The 15,041-nt window shown below is 42.1% G+C and overlaps 1 protein-coding gene and 1 long non-coding RNA gene across 2 annotated transcripts in view; one reads left to right on the top strand and one right to left on the bottom strand.

Moving 5' to 3' along the window:
• Nucleotides 1–492: 492 nt before the first annotated feature.
• FAS (Fas cell surface death receptor) overlaps nucleotides 493–15,041 on the bottom strand; it is a 28,689-nt gene continuing 14,140 nt past the window's right edge. Inside the window, exons 2-9 of the mRNA XM_019502579.1 lie at nucleotides 12,819–12,987; nucleotides 11,894–12,031; nucleotides 6,683–6,794; nucleotides 5,758–5,813; nucleotides 5,229–5,303; nucleotides 5,037–5,095; nucleotides 3,413–3,437; nucleotides 493–2,015 (exon numbers count right to left, since the gene is read on the bottom strand). Of these exons, the coding sequence (XP_019358124.1) occupies nucleotides 1,654–2,015; nucleotides 3,413–3,437; nucleotides 5,037–5,095; nucleotides 5,229–5,303; nucleotides 5,758–5,813; nucleotides 6,683–6,794; nucleotides 11,894–12,031; nucleotides 12,819–12,987 (996 nt within the window). The 3' untranslated portion in view covers nucleotides 493–1,653. The remainder of the gene's footprint in view (nucleotides 2,016–3,412; nucleotides 3,438–5,036; nucleotides 5,096–5,228; nucleotides 5,304–5,757; nucleotides 5,814–6,682; nucleotides 6,795–11,893; nucleotides 12,032–12,818; nucleotides 12,988–15,041) is intronic.
• LOC109287469 lies at nucleotides 7,907–14,369 on the top strand. Its single transcript, XR_002094873.1, has 3 exons — nucleotides 7,907–8,460; nucleotides 13,559–13,564; nucleotides 14,358–14,369. It is a non-coding gene; the product is annotated as an uncharacterized LOC109287469 (long non-coding RNA).

Below are 15,041 nucleotides of genomic sequence, written 5' to 3'. Positions count from 1 at the left end.
ACTGAAGTTTTGTTTTGTTACAGGTTTAAACTAGTTTCTGATCACTTAAATTGGTTTATGTGTAACTTCAGTCCCTAACCCTGGAGACAGGAAAATTAAGGTTATTAATTAATTGTTGTGATTGCAGTGCTCCCAATGTACACACTTCACCGCTTTAGAACAATTGGATGCCTCCAATTGTACAGGAGAGGGTGAAAAAGAACTGGCATAGGAAATTTAGATGTCAACAGGTTTAAATACATTTTCCATGCCATTGAGTAGAACACTGGAGTTTTTTGGAGGAAGATAAACCTGACATCAGACCCCACCTTGCTAACTAGACTGGCCTGGGGCACAGGGGCCTGGGCTTTGTGTGGTCCTCAGATGGAAACAGGCTTTTTTTCAGTTGGATGGAGATCACACTCACTGCTTTTGTGATGTACTGACCCTGAGACTATGACATTTGTAAGATTTGTAGACCACATGATACAAAGGAAAAGAAGGAAAGAAATATATGCTTTTTTAATGATGTCTTTTATTACTGTTTGTATTTTAGTTTCTTTTGCAGTAGAAAAGCTAGTCATACAACCGAATCTTGGAGGATTCCCAGCTGGTATAGATAAAACTTTAAAAATTGTGGACCTGGTCCTGTCTTTCAGAAATACAGGTCACATTCCCAGTTCACATGGGTGGATTTGAAACCTGAACGGATCATAGCGATCACTGCTGAATGCAAGTTTTTTAGCTAAAAATATTCTTAAATTCTGGTGTTTTGTTAGAGAACTGAAACATAAGACTAGTAAGGAAAACTATTTAAAACATGAGTGTAGCATAAATATACCATGGCCATCGATCCTGAAGTAGGTTTTCATTCTACTACTGGTTGATTTTTCTAGCAAAAGCAGGTCAGATTCTGGGATGGCCTCATGAACAACACGTGCTCCCAAAGGCTGGAGGGGCACAGTGACCACCTGCAGGAGGTGGTGGCGGTGGGGGTGTGGTGATGGGGAGCGGGGAGCTCTTGTAGGCAGCCGTGGCGGCAGCGGGGACACGCTGAGTGAGGAGCTCCTACAGGCAGCTGCAGTTATTTCAGCAGAGGGGGGAAAGGGTGGCGAGCAGCGACTGCCTGCAGGCACTGCCAGCAGCATTGGCAGGGCTTCTCTTAGGGGGTGCTCCACCGTCTCAGGGGGTGCACCTGCATGCACGTGCACCCTCTACACGTTACCAATGGATGGCCTAGTCGGTTAGGTACTGTTGTAGAACCAAAGCAGCCCAGGCTCCATTCCCTCATGTGCTGCTTACTTCATGGGTGACTGCAAGCAGTTCATTTAGCCACCCTCTGTGGACACTGCTTGTAATCTCCAGTTCCTCTAATGCCATTTACACCATTTTCCTGCTAGTAGGATAGATGTAAAATGAACAGTAAGTTCGTAGGTAGAACTGTTTGTGCATAATCCCAGGATTTCTATTCCTAGATCTTAGCAAACAGTAGAAATGTTTCAGAATTTTTGAGTAAATACCTCCCCAATAATTAGGCCTGTTGCTTATGCTTACCTATACACCTTCTTTGTATCCAGAATTTGTTCAAAGAAATGACATCTGAAAGCTTTCTGATATCTACAACATTAAGAAAAAATTTAGTTCATTCAGAAATAGCTTCCTGTCGATTCAACGTTATGGCACTGAATCTCCATAAGAATGGGCCCTGCTTTGCTCATTAGTTCCATTATTTGATCTGTTGTTTTCCTGGATGCTGGAAACAACTGACTTCAGTTTTTCCTCAATGCTATCAGCAACAGCACACATTTTGAGTTCTCTCAAGCTGCTGATCAAAGTTCTGTGTGCCCCCTTCATTCCATGGGCTTCATACCAGCTCAGGAGCAATTTAATTTTCTGCTCAGCTGTATCATTCTGGTTGTCCTGAATGACTCGCTCTATGGTTGGTTCTGTTAATTGATGCTTCCGAACAAACGTTTTGACTTGGGGTAATGTCATCCCCTCTGCAATACTAGAAATGTGGGGGCTCAAGTCAATATCTGGAAATACACACAAAAAATGAAAATTTTTAAAAAATGGCATTAGTATTTTACTACTCTTTTTCATTTTAAAAGTACTTCATAACAGAAGAATTTGAAGCCTCAAATAGAGAGAGTGAGTCTAGTTTTTATTGTTTGCTTGTTTTTAAGCAATGGCATTCAGATTAGGAATACCTTTGCTTGTTACACTTTCATATTAGGAAATCTAAATGCCCAGGGATGCTTCCATTTTCCTTTTCTGTAATGTCCTATAAACCTTAACTCTTTCTGTAGCACCTCCTTCTCCGTTACTTTTCTACTTCATGTTTGTGAAGTCCTATTAAACAGATAAGCACTCTCATATATCAGAGCTGTGATATGAACCACTCCATGATGATACTTTCCTCACTAGTTTCCAGCTTATGATGTCCCAGTTACTAATGTCCCAAAGCTTATCTCCAGGGCTCCAAGTCATCTTACTATGTCATCTATAATACAGTGTGAACACCTCTGGCTTAGAAGTCCTATAATGTGTGAAAGTGGGACACATCAGCTCCTGGTTGCACATGGCAACCAGCTTGTTAATGTATTTATTGAAATAATAGTGGGTCTTTTCATCCATTTTTTAAGATGAAGTCTCCAGAAGTTTGCCTAAGTTCACAAGGCTGCTCCAAGCGGAGTTGAGTTTTGCCTGTCACTAACTCCTCTTCTCATGCATCAGCTAGTAGATTTTTGCAAAAATCTTGTTGGTCTAAGAAAAGATGTCCACAAGCCCTGGTCAGTTAGTAGATGGCATGCAGTCCCTACTGAGGCAGAACTTTTAAGACGCAGACAGAAGTGCAGCTCCCCATTGTAACTCATGGCACTTTGCAGGAAGTGCCCTGAGTTAGAATGATCCCCTGGATCCAACATAAGTTTGCTCTAGGGTCCTGAGGGCTGGGGAATCCAGATGCTGACTGCAAGCCTGCAGCTGGTTTCACTTAGCAATGCCCCTCCTTCCTTCCAGTCCTGATACTGTTTTCAGAGTGGGAGGGGAAGGGGAGCTGAAGGAGCTCATTCTAGGGGTTGTCCACCTGGTGCTGGAGGGTGGGGTGGGGGGATCAGAGGCCCCCACCTCAGGGGGACTCCAATCCACACAACCCGCCCTCCAGCACCACCTGAAAAAAACCCCAGACCAAACTCCCTCCATTTCCTTTCCCATTCTGAAAACAGTGCTGGGGTTGAGACTAATTTAAAACCAGTGGGAGCTGTGTCCAAGCAAAGAGTGCATGAGCTCATGTTTATTAATAGATGAGTTGCATATCACCCAGGAGCAACAGCTGTTAGAAAAATAAGAGACTGACCTGGTGTTAAACTTTAGCATATATTTCTACATCATTTTTTCAAAACTCTTAGAAAGTATAATGTCTATTTCATACCTGTATACAGCAGAGGGTTCTCTTCCTGAAAATAAGGACAGAAATAAGTATTAATGAGACCTTTTGCAGTTTTTCTCGCTTATGCTATCCTTTTTCTTTCATTAGATAATGTTTTGCAGCACAGCTGATTTGCTTCATTGGGCAAAACACACATTGCCCCTTATCCCACCCTTCATGGAGCAGGGATTTTCTTGCTCAGCTAGACTTGCTCCACAATGATCCTGGGGGAATGGGTCTGACTGAGCAGGAACTCCTATTCCCTGGGGTGCCTCTCTGTAAGCAGGAAACTAGGCAGGTGCTTGTGGGGTCCACAAACCCCCAGAGCACCTGCCCCTTGGGCTAGGGACAGATATTACACACAAACTGGTTTAAGTGATCAGAAACTGGTTTAAACCTGTAACAAAACAGTTGTTCAGTGCATATAAAGCAGTTTGAGATAAACCTGGTTGAATGTAGTATCAGACTTAACTGATTTGGCTCAGACCAGTTTATGCAGTGTTTGTCCTGGGCCCCTTGCTGGTTTAAATTAAACCAGACTCCCTTAGCATCCTGGCATGCTCTTTGGACTGGACGGGGCTCTCTGCTCCACAGCATGGCTGGCCTCTCCCCTCTGCTCCCTGGCTGGAGTCTCTCCAGGCATGTGCCTGGCTTCTGCCTCCCCCCCTACCCCCTTCTGCTATGCAGGCATTCCCCGTCCCTCACATTAGTTAGCAGCCCACATATTGGGGAGCTGTGACACATGGAACAAAGGAAGAATCGACAGGGAGCTGGTAACATCCCTCTGGTTTTTTATGGGTTGATAAACACTGAGTTACGTACGGGTGATAAACATTCCCCGCTGGGCTGTTTGGGAGGGGGTGGGGGGAACCCTCCCTAATCACAGCATCTTGCTGGGGCCTGGCCATGCCCGGCTCAGCTCATCTTTGTGCAAGGGAAGGAAAGGCTGCTCTAGTGCCCTCCAGCTTCTAGCCTGAGCCACTGCAGGCATGTGCCTGCATTTCTGGGATGTCTGTCTGGTTACAAAACTGATTTAGCCTAGCCAGGTTAGACTAACCTGCAAAGATTTAATCAATTCAAGCCCAAGCTTTTTGAATATTTGTCTCTAGCCCTGATGACTAAAGAGTAGGAACAGCTCAGGCTGCTCTATTCTCCTACCACAGAGCTAACAGACGTCTGTAATGAAGTGGCAGAGTCTATTACTACCTATTGTGCCATTGATTTTTCTTTGATGTGGTGTGACAATGGGTAGCAATGTCTATTTGCTCACCATTTGTGCTATGAATTTTTTTTTCTGGTGGTAGAAACGAAATGTCTGGTGTTGTCTGTTTCCACCCTTAAATTAGCTGAGGAAGCAGAAAGGGTGACATTAGGATGACATGGTATCCTCAGCTGCAGGGAATGCATTGCTAGTCTGTGCATCCTAAGGAAGCACATGTCTTTAAAAAAGGAAGCTCATTAACTCATTTTTAACAGGTAATCTCATTAACTCAAAAAGAGTTAATTTTCTTCCTTTCTAGTGTCAACAGTCTGTAATACTCCAGAGTAGAGTTAGCTGAGGCAGATGGTCTCATATTAGCAACCTGGACTGTGTTGAATTTCACCCATGCTAAGTAGTGATACTTACCTCTGTCACATTCTTTGAATACTGCTGGTTAATATTCAAGTTCTTGTAATTCTTCCTGTCTGAAAAACACAAATTCAGAGACCTTTAAAAACTGGCACAGAGTTCAGGAATTGTATCAGTTCAGGAATGATACCTGATAACATTTAATTTTAAGCAATTCAGATTCAGTTCAGTGTAAGAAAAGAGACTTACGCCAAAAGCAGTAGTACAGCATTCCAGCCAATGGCAGCAGTAGTATAAGTGCTGACAACGTCCACCAAAAGTTTCCTTATAATAAAGACCATCAGAAAATTTTCATGAAGGTAACAAACAGAAGCAGATCATTGTATAACAAGACACTTCAAACTTTACACAGGATCAAGAAGGCCTGACTGAGGGAAGTCCTTTTGTGGGTGAGTGAGCAGAGAGATGCAGGGAGCCTTCCCCTGCCACTTCTCAAGTTACTGTGCAGGGGAAAGACAAGAAATGGTTTCTTTTCTCTCCTGCTCCAGGCTAGTGGCTCATTTGCCATACACCACTTTAAAAGGGGCATATGATTGTTCTCCTTCTACACCGTCAGCCAGAAGCAGTGTCCATGTTCTTCCACTTTGTGCATTGTCAAGTGGTTCAGCTCCATGCTGCCTCCAATGTGGACATTTGCTTATTGGCCAGAGTGGCCCCTTCCATATAGCTGCATTCTACCATCAGATACACAGGAGTTTTAAAAATTACCTTTACATACCTTTACATACAGTATTTGAGGTTGGGGTGCAGTGTACGGCAATGCCATTTTCACACCTACAGAAATTTGAATAGCTAATATTAATGTTTTTTCATAGGAAAGGTAGAAAAACAATGCAGTCTGTCAAGAGGGTGAAGCAGTCACTACGTTCATCTATTCTTACCATCCTGCTCTTTAATATATGTTGGTATTAAGAATTTTGAAATTAATGAAGGAGCCTCTCAGTTTTTCAATGCTGCGAATTCTCTGTGGGTTTTTGTTCAGTTCCTAGTCATGAGTCATAGTGTAAATTATGTTAAGAATATTTTTATTTACAGACTGCACATTCATTTTCATGGACACATAAGGTGTGATGGGTGCTTTACTCTACTTAACTCCTTATCTACTACTTAAAATCATTATCAGAGTGATTACCTCAGCCAACTAGTCTGCTCCTTTGTAACTTGCTAACTTGAAACAGTCCTCTGTTCACGCTAATGGAGTACACACAAACAAAGGCAAGCTTCAAAAAATTCAAAGTGGAAATGATTAAAATAGCCTCAGAATCTGCACGCAGATGCATATGTGCCCATGTGGTTGTAGAAACCGAATTCAAATTGAACCTGGCACAGTTGTAAACCTTGTGGAGACTTAAAGAAAAAGGCTTGTTTTCATTGAATTAAATAAACTAGCTTTACATCACTGAAAAACTCAGTAAACTATAACTTGACCACCAAAATGAAGTACAGTGTGCTTTACTATATTAGATGGGACTTTCAACATAGATGAACTAGTTCTGTAAGCTAAATCATTTGAAAAGCAAACACCTTTCTACCATCCTAGACAGTGCCTTAGATGTGCCACTGAAGCTAACTTAAAAACTGCCTCTGCCCAGAACATGATCTTATGTAGTAAACTGATGAAATAATACAGGCCTAAAACTTACTTGTCACATGGTTCACAATACTTTGCACATTGTTCAGCAATGCAAAAATAACCACGTTTACACCTGCATTTTATATTGTGGGTGGTGGTACAGTTGTCTTCAACTTCCATACCTAAAATAAATCCCAACAGTTTGTTAATATTACAAAAAGCAGGTACTCTGAGCATTTTACTGCACTGTTTGCAAACTCTTCTTCTTAGGCTGTATTCATGTAGCTTTACTGCTGTGTGCATCAGTATTATAATATTGTTTTATACATGCTCCTCCTGATTATAGGACATTGGGAAGAGGAGGATAAAAATGAGACATCTTAGCAGAAACTACAAAAAGGAAAGTTTACGCAAGATACTTTTGTTTTGCTGGAAGTTGCTTCTATACATATAGATACATACTTAAAAAATTAGCAGTTTTTCTTTTTTGTCCATCATATATATACCTTTTGGCTAAGTACAGATAGTCAAAAAGCCTGAGGCTGAATTGGTTCAATCTCTGTAAGCTAGTCCAAATTGCGTCGATTGAACTGAAGACCAAGTGAACACACATTTACTTTTGATTCCTAAAATACTGCCACAAACCTGCAGTGGCTCAGACCAGAAACTGGGGGATGCTAGAGCATGCCTTCCTGCTCAGCTGGAGCAGAAAACTTGGGCAAAGCTAGCCCACCCGCTGTGCGAGGGCGGAGATTGCAGGGGAAGTGCAAAACATCCTGCGTTCCTTGGGGATTGTGAGTTAACTTGAATCTGGAGAAGATCTGGGACAGAAGTTCAAAAAACTGATTTATGCTGAATCAGTTAAGTCTGATACTACATCCATCCAAGTTTATCTTTAACTGGTTTTGACCATTTTTATGGCTAAACTGGTTTTGTACACTGAACTTCTGTTGTGTTATCAGATTTGAACTGGTTTCTAATCACTTATACCTGGGGTTCCCAAAGTTTTTAGGTTGAGGCCTGGCAAACCGTGGCCCGAAAGTGGCCATGTCCCAGCAAACCGTTAACCAGGGGTCACAGCTGACCGTGGCCAGAATTTCTAGCTGGAAGACAGGTAAGGATACCCTCACACCCCTGGCGGGATGAAGGGGTGGGAGGGGTAAACCCTGTGCTGCCACAGGCCCTGTGGAAGGAGCTGCAGTGTCTCTGCCAGGCTCTGGGGGACTGCAGTTTGCTGGTCTGTGGCCACTTCCAGTCTGGTAGCCGAGTGTACTGTGGACCAGCAACTGGGCCGTGGCCTGGGGATTGAGAACCCCTGATTTATACCATTTTATATGTAATTTCTGTCCCTAGCCTTTAAGATTTGAGATTCTCTATTAGCTTCTGCACTGTAGAAACATTTTGTAGGCTTCAGGTTACTTTTTAGGAGTAGATAAAGGAGGTAGTTTGTTGTGTTAGTCTGAAGTCAGGCTGAAGGTAGGGTAGGGTGGCACCTTTGAAACTGATATGTTTAGAGAGCTCCTTGAGCTTTTGTAGGCAACAGCCTACTACATTAAATGCTGTAAATAGGATACAAAAAGGAAGGATTTAATTGGAAAGAAAAAAGGGGAGGGGACATTGCTGAAAGGAAAAAAGGTGGGTAGATTTTATCAACAGGGATAAACAAGACAGTTAAAACACATTCAGGGACATTGGAATTAACAGCTGGTCCAGAGAATGGGATAAGAATCCAAATTATCTTGGATGATTTTGTGTTCCTCAATTTTGTGTTCAAACTAGTTTTTAAAGTTTTGTCCTTTAAGAACAGCTACTCTGAAGTCAGTGATGGAAGGTCCAGGGATGTTAAAAGTGTTACCACTGACTTTGCGTGTTTCTAGAATTGATGTAAAAGAATTTATGTCAAATCCCTATTCTTTTCCCTGGTATTGTCTTGTCTGGCCAGTGTGGCTGGTTCCCATCATGCCTTAAATTGCACATGTGGCCAGGAGTCAGCTGATCAGGGCTCCCAGCCTCAGGAGTGCATGAGAGCACTGATTAGCTGCATGCTGCTCCCAGCCACAGCGGGTGCAGTGTAGTCAAGGGCTCTGCAGCTGGGAGCCATGATCACCTGCGGCTCCCAGACAAAGGGGTACATTGAAGCCCTTTGCACCCCTGTGGCTGGAAGTAGGAGCTGATCTGTGCTCCAAGCCTCCAGGGCACACTGTAGTTTTTGAGTCCACTGTGCCCCAGAGGTTGGGAGTGGTAGCTGATTGGGGCTGCCAGCCTTGGGAGCACATCAGAGTCAGGGTTCTTTGGGGGTGCGTGGGAGCGCTTGATTTTGATATACTCCCAAGGCTGGGAGTACGGGATCAGCTGACTGGCTGCCTACTTCCTACATGATCCTGGGCTTCCTGCACACTGGCAATATGACATGATGGGGATCTGGTCCCCGGTCCCACAATTGCATATTCTGCCCTGCACATGTAGCAAATGCATGTGTTTGGGGCGTGGTTTTCTAACAGGTTTGTTATCTCTTATTGATTTTTAAGTACTCCAGCTGAGGCTTCAGCACCAAGAGGAAAACAACTTCTCTTTGGCTTGCATATGACATCCCTGTAAATACAACATTTGCCTCTTTGTAACAGTGTCACAAGGTTGACTCATTCATAGATTTCATAGACATTAGGGCTGGAAGGGACCTCAGAAGATCTTCTAGTCCAGCCCCCTGCCCAAGGGGCAGGAAGTCAGCTGGGGTCATAGGATCCCAGCAAGATAAGCATCCAAATTTATCTTGAAGGCGTTCAATGTGGGTGCTTGAACCACCTCTGATGGCAGGCTATTCCAGACCTTGGGGGCTCGGACAGTAAGAAATTCTTCCTTATGTCCAACCTGAAACAGTCTTGCAGTAGTTTATAATCATTCGACCTTGTCGAACTTCATTTGTAACTTGCTCATCTCTTTCTTCTGTTCTGCAGGTAGTGTATATCCCCCATGTTGTATTTGTTCTTTTGACTGTTCATCTTTAATGAATTTCATCTTATTGATTTCAGATAAATTAGAGAAACTATCAAGATTATTTTGAATCATGATCCAGTCTTCCAAAGAGCTTACTGTCATCCACAAATGTATAAACTTACTGTATTCCATCATCCAGTACAAGATTACTACTTCCCTTCCTTTATTAGAAAAAACTCACTAGAAAAAACTCACTAGAAAAAACAAGTAAGGATCACATTTGCTTTTTTAACAGCTCTATCACATAGGTGTCAACTCTGTCTAATATAACCAGATCTTTCTCCTCCTTTGTTTCCACCTACTGAGCTCACAGCTTTTAGTAGAAATCCTGTTATTAGTCCTTGATGATACAAACTGGCACTTTGTATTACTGAACATTATAAAATTGTGACTAGTCTTCAAGGTCCATCCAGTTTTTCCTGCATGATGATTCTCCCCCGCATTGATGGTACCCCCAACTTTATCAGCAAATTTCATTAGCAAGCTCCTACTTTTATGTCAAAGCCACTAGTGAAAAAACAGTAAGATCTATTCCAAGACCGATCCTTGAAGAATTTGACTGGTAGCCTCCTTTCAGCATAAGGCTTCCCCTTTCATTAGAACCTGTTGTCTTTCTTGTAGAGTCCTTATCTACTGTACAATTAATGTATTAATCTTCACCTTTTCCATGTAGCATATTATTAAATACTTCAGTGAAATACAGCTATATCAGATCTATCACATTTCCCCTGCCTAGAAAATTCATTACATTATCAAATAAGGTTACCACATTAAGTCAGCTTGGCAGGATTTACCTTTGCAAACCCTTGTTGCATTTTATCTCATTTTCCACATCCTTATTCATGTCCTTATTCTTTCTTTTGAAATGTGTTCTAAGATCCTGCATACTATTGGAGTCAGATTAATGTAGTGGCCTTTTGTTTCCTTAGGTAGCAGTGGTTTCAGGTAGGCACTTAGATAAGAAGTGGAGACTTTTGAGTGTCTATAGGGGTTTTGAAAGTGTCTACAGGAGGGCTAGAAACCAAAACAGATAGCTAGATCTTACTCAGCTTCACTTAACAAGAACAATTTTAGCAATTGCTGAGGGATGAATCATGGGCATATGTCACAGCTCAGGGCAGCAGAAAGTGCAAAGGTGCAGCATTTTAGACATTCCTAGAAGCAGATGTCAAATGCCTTTTGTCTTTCTGCTCAGTGAGGCAATCAAATACTATGTTGGGGTCTGTGTCTCATGTAGAGGCATGAGAGATTATGAGAAGGGTCTTGCTCCCTCTCTCATGCACCTGCATGGACATAAACAGTCAGGTGCAAAGAGTTGAAGGATTTTTGAATCTTCAATACTTTTAAGTAATTACTCTTTGTAAGCCTTTAAAAAAATAAACCTACTAATTCTTACCTTTAATATGACTTGTGCCCCCTATCCCCAGCCACCTGCAACAGGATTTCCTCAGATAATACTACTCAAATTTCTACAGTGCTTCAAAACAAGTGCTGGGTTCTGAAGCACTTCAGAAGAAGACTGTTTATGCAGCACTTTTGTGTCTGAGAAGTAGGACCTGCAAAGTTGCTTGAGTAGTAACTATAACTACCTATCACATTGAAGAGAGTAGGTGTTGTGTTCTCCTGGATGGACTCTCTACAAATGCTCAGATACCATTTCATAAGGAGGAGCAAGCCTATGGCGAAACTTGCCTCTGTCCAGAAATCATTTTGACTGTCTTTTACCCCAAGCATTATTATTTTTCATAAGAAGTTTGTGAAAAGATACTAAATGAAAACCTTGTTTCCAGATTGCTTTGTGTTAGCTTCCTAAAGCTGTTTAATATACCTAAAAGATTTCCACTGTAACCTAAACTGCGGTAACTCAAGATAAATACCCATGTACTGCACTCAGGGGTGGGGGCATAAGGTAAACTGCTTGCATTGCAAGCTTCAACATAGAAGGAGAGCAGCTTCTGTGGGGCTTCTACACACCCTCCAAAGTGGGCAAATACGGCGTAGCTATACTTCTGCCTCTCAAAATGCCAGCATGTGTAGCTGAGCCTCTGGGAATGGGAAAATAAGCTTTCTCCTGGTAAGGGTTGGGGTGGCTTAGTCCTCTTTTCCCTTTACAGAAATAAAGGGATTCAGGTATCAAATAGTAACTTTCGATTACAATTCCCTACTGGTCTGTTCCTAGGACATCGTAAACTATGTGCTATCCTTTGTTCAGCACTGTGATAACTTTTCAATCTAGCCCAAAACCAAATATTTTTCCATTACTCGAGTTTCTGTGTTATAGACATACCATGTCCACTGTCACATGACTGGCACTTTCGGCACTTCTCAAGATAATTGTGCTCATCCATGAAGTTAACTCCATTGTTGCACGGTGAACAAGTTGGTGTATTGTTGCCTGTTGTACAATCATGCTCTTTGAATGTACCTTAAAAAAAAAAAAAAGAATGAGACCTGCCATATCTGCTCCCAGGAAAAAAAACAGATGTGGTTTCTGTTCAACTCTTGCAATACTTTCTAATTAGAAACATTGGCAAGATGAAGATTCCCTAAATGCTGCAGACAGTTTAAATGGGTATGTATCCATTCATGTGTTTTAATAATGTAGCATATGCAGGACTGAATTAAAAAAAACTTATTTAGAAGAAACAGAATGAAAATGTATCAAGCAAAATGATACTTTGAATGAAAAAGCATGTGTACAAATGGAGGAGAGTCTTGAGGGTAAGAGAGCATGGATGAACTTCCTGACTTCCTTAAAACTGGTGCACATAGTTGTCTTTGGACTTTTCTGTTAAAATCACTTTACACGTGACCTGGGAAGTTATTGGCATAAACTTAGTGAATGCTTAGGAAGCACATTTTATAAGATTTGAGTAGCCTAGTTAGGACTGGAAGAGATAATGGGAATGGTGTTAGTAAAGACTGGACAAATCAGGTATACCCTTAAGGAAAAGGAGCCCAAATAAAAAAGAAAAACAACTAGAGACCAGCCAAGAAAGTCCATTTTGCAGTGCCCAAACTTCCAACTGCATGAGATCACTAAGTTGAAGTAGTCCTGTCATTGTGGGAAACGTGGCTGCAGCTAAGTTCTGAAATACCTATATCCTAGAGAAAGCTACATCATGTAGGTTATGCAGCAGGGTACAATGCTGCAGGTGGCTATTTCTTCTCAGCTCTTCACTTTTAATAGATTGTCTTAACATAATACCTACCTGGTGGACACTTCGTACAACAGGTCTTGCCATCGGCTGCAAGGTGTTGACCAGACTCGCAAAAAATTTCTCTTTTAGCAATAATCCTCTTTATAGCAGTCTTATATGCAGTCTGTACTCCAAGTGTACTATTGCTTTCATGCTGTGATCCAGTGCTCCAGCTGAAAACCTGGGATAAAACATTAACATTATTTAAGGACTTGTTATAAATGTAGTTTGTGGTTCCCCTGATAGTGCTACATTGGGACTGTTAGCCCTCTTAAATATGTTGGTATTTATCACATTATTATATAGCTTTTTTGAATGTTAGGAAATCAACACATAGGAAATCACAGGGTCTTACATGTCATTATTCAGCATTATATGTAGTAGTATGTGGAATGTAAGGTTGGAAGTAAATACCTAATAGGCCTATGGTAAGTCCATCTATTTGATCCATAACAGGTGATCTCTGTCTTCAACAGATATACCTGGGTATATTTTAAGCTAAGTAAACTACTGTTTCCAGGAACTGCTTTCACTACATCATAATACTGAGCCTAGATCTGCCCTTTGTTAATCAATAATGAGGACCAAATATGCAGGTTTGGGAACTTTCCTAAATCTTGCTATGATTTTTGTAGGTACTGAGAGGTAGTTAGCCATTTTATGTTTAAGTTAGGGTGTTTATAGACATGCTTCAGGAGGTAGTGGAGTGAGAAGAGTGCTTCAAGAGCCATGCTAATTAACAGCACCCAGAGCATCATGTGTATCAGCATCCCCATGCTGAAAAATGGCAGCAGGGTGATGAACTTCAGTTCAAAGTGCCCCATCACCATTTTTTCAGCATGGGGACACTGATACACATGACACTAGAGTCTTTTGGAGCATAGTAATTACCATACTCCAGCAGGCTTGATTAAACAAGTCTGCTCTGATGTGCTGTAATTACAGTATGTCCAAGTAACCTCCCTGCACATGTATAAGACCCCTTAGGCATCTGACTGAAGTGAACTCAAATTTACGAAAGCTTATGCTCTTTATATATATTATTTATATTTAATGAGTCTATAAGGTTCATATCTAGCCTACCTTATTTATGGACACATACATAATGTACTGAGCTATCATATCTTTTGCTAGGATTTAAATAGGGCTGTGCAAAATTTCGTCACTAGTTTTGTTTGGACGCTGCTTTGACCTGTTTCGAGGTTGAAACAGCAAAATTGAAACAAAACAGATGTGGTCGAAACAGCCTCAAAACAAAACAAGGCAAGTTGAAACGTTTTGCCGTTTCAATGCTGTTTCACCGTTTTGCCCATAGGCTATAATGGGGAAAGTTGAAACAGCCTATAACTTTGTCATTTCTGGCCAGATTTGGATAAAACTTGGAGAAATGGTATCCCCTTCTGAGGGCATAAAGCATGCCAAGTTTCAAGAAGTTAGGTGCAGGGGCTTTGGAGAAACTGTACCCCAAAATCTTGAGAGCCAAACTTGTGTCATGTATATGTGTTAATCCACAGTGGGGTCAAAACTGCAGGGATGCTAGCCCCTGTGGAGGCCACAAAGCCTGCTAAGTTTCAAAGAGATAGGTGCAGGGAGTTTGGGGAAACTATACCCCAAAATCCTGAAACCAAAACTCATGTCACGTGTATGTGTTAGGCCACAGCAGGTCAAAACTGCAAGCATGCTACCCCCTGCTGGGGCCACAAAGCCTGCTAAGTTTCAAGGAGATAGGTGCAGGGGTTTGGGGGAAACTGCACCTCAAGCTGCAGACAAGCAAAACTCATGACATGGGTGACACTGTGTGTGTTCAGGAGCAGCAGGGTGAAAGCTGCAGGCATGCTAGCCCCTGCTGAGGCCATGAAGCCCGCCAGCTGTCGAGGAGATAGGTACAGGGGTTCTGGGGCCCTGCACCTCTGGCTGCTGGCAGGCAAAACTCATGACATGGGTGCTTGTGTGACTGCTGCCTTTCATCAGGCAGCAGGACTGAAGATCCCTCATCACTTACCACCACAGACCTGGGGGTAATAATTGACCACAGTATGAACATGAGCCAGCAGTGTGATGCTGTAGCCAGCAGGGCTAACAATACGCTGGCATGCATCTACTGATTCATCTCAACCACAACCATTGCAAAGAAGTGATTCTCCTACTCTACTTGGCTCTTCTCAGCATTGGTGAGACTGCAGCTGGAGTACTGTGTCCAGTTCTGGGCTCCGCACTTTAACAAAGATGTGGTAA

The sequence above is a fragment of the Gavialis gangeticus genome, unplaced genomic scaffold, assembly GCF_001723915.1.
Source record: "Gavialis gangeticus isolate Ggan-Ray unplaced genomic scaffold, GavGan_comp1, whole genome shotgun sequence".
In the NCBI taxonomy this organism is placed as follows: Eukaryota; Metazoa; Chordata; order Crocodylia; family Gavialidae; genus Gavialis; species Gavialis gangeticus.
This window is presented reverse-complemented; position numbering and strand designations above follow the sequence as displayed.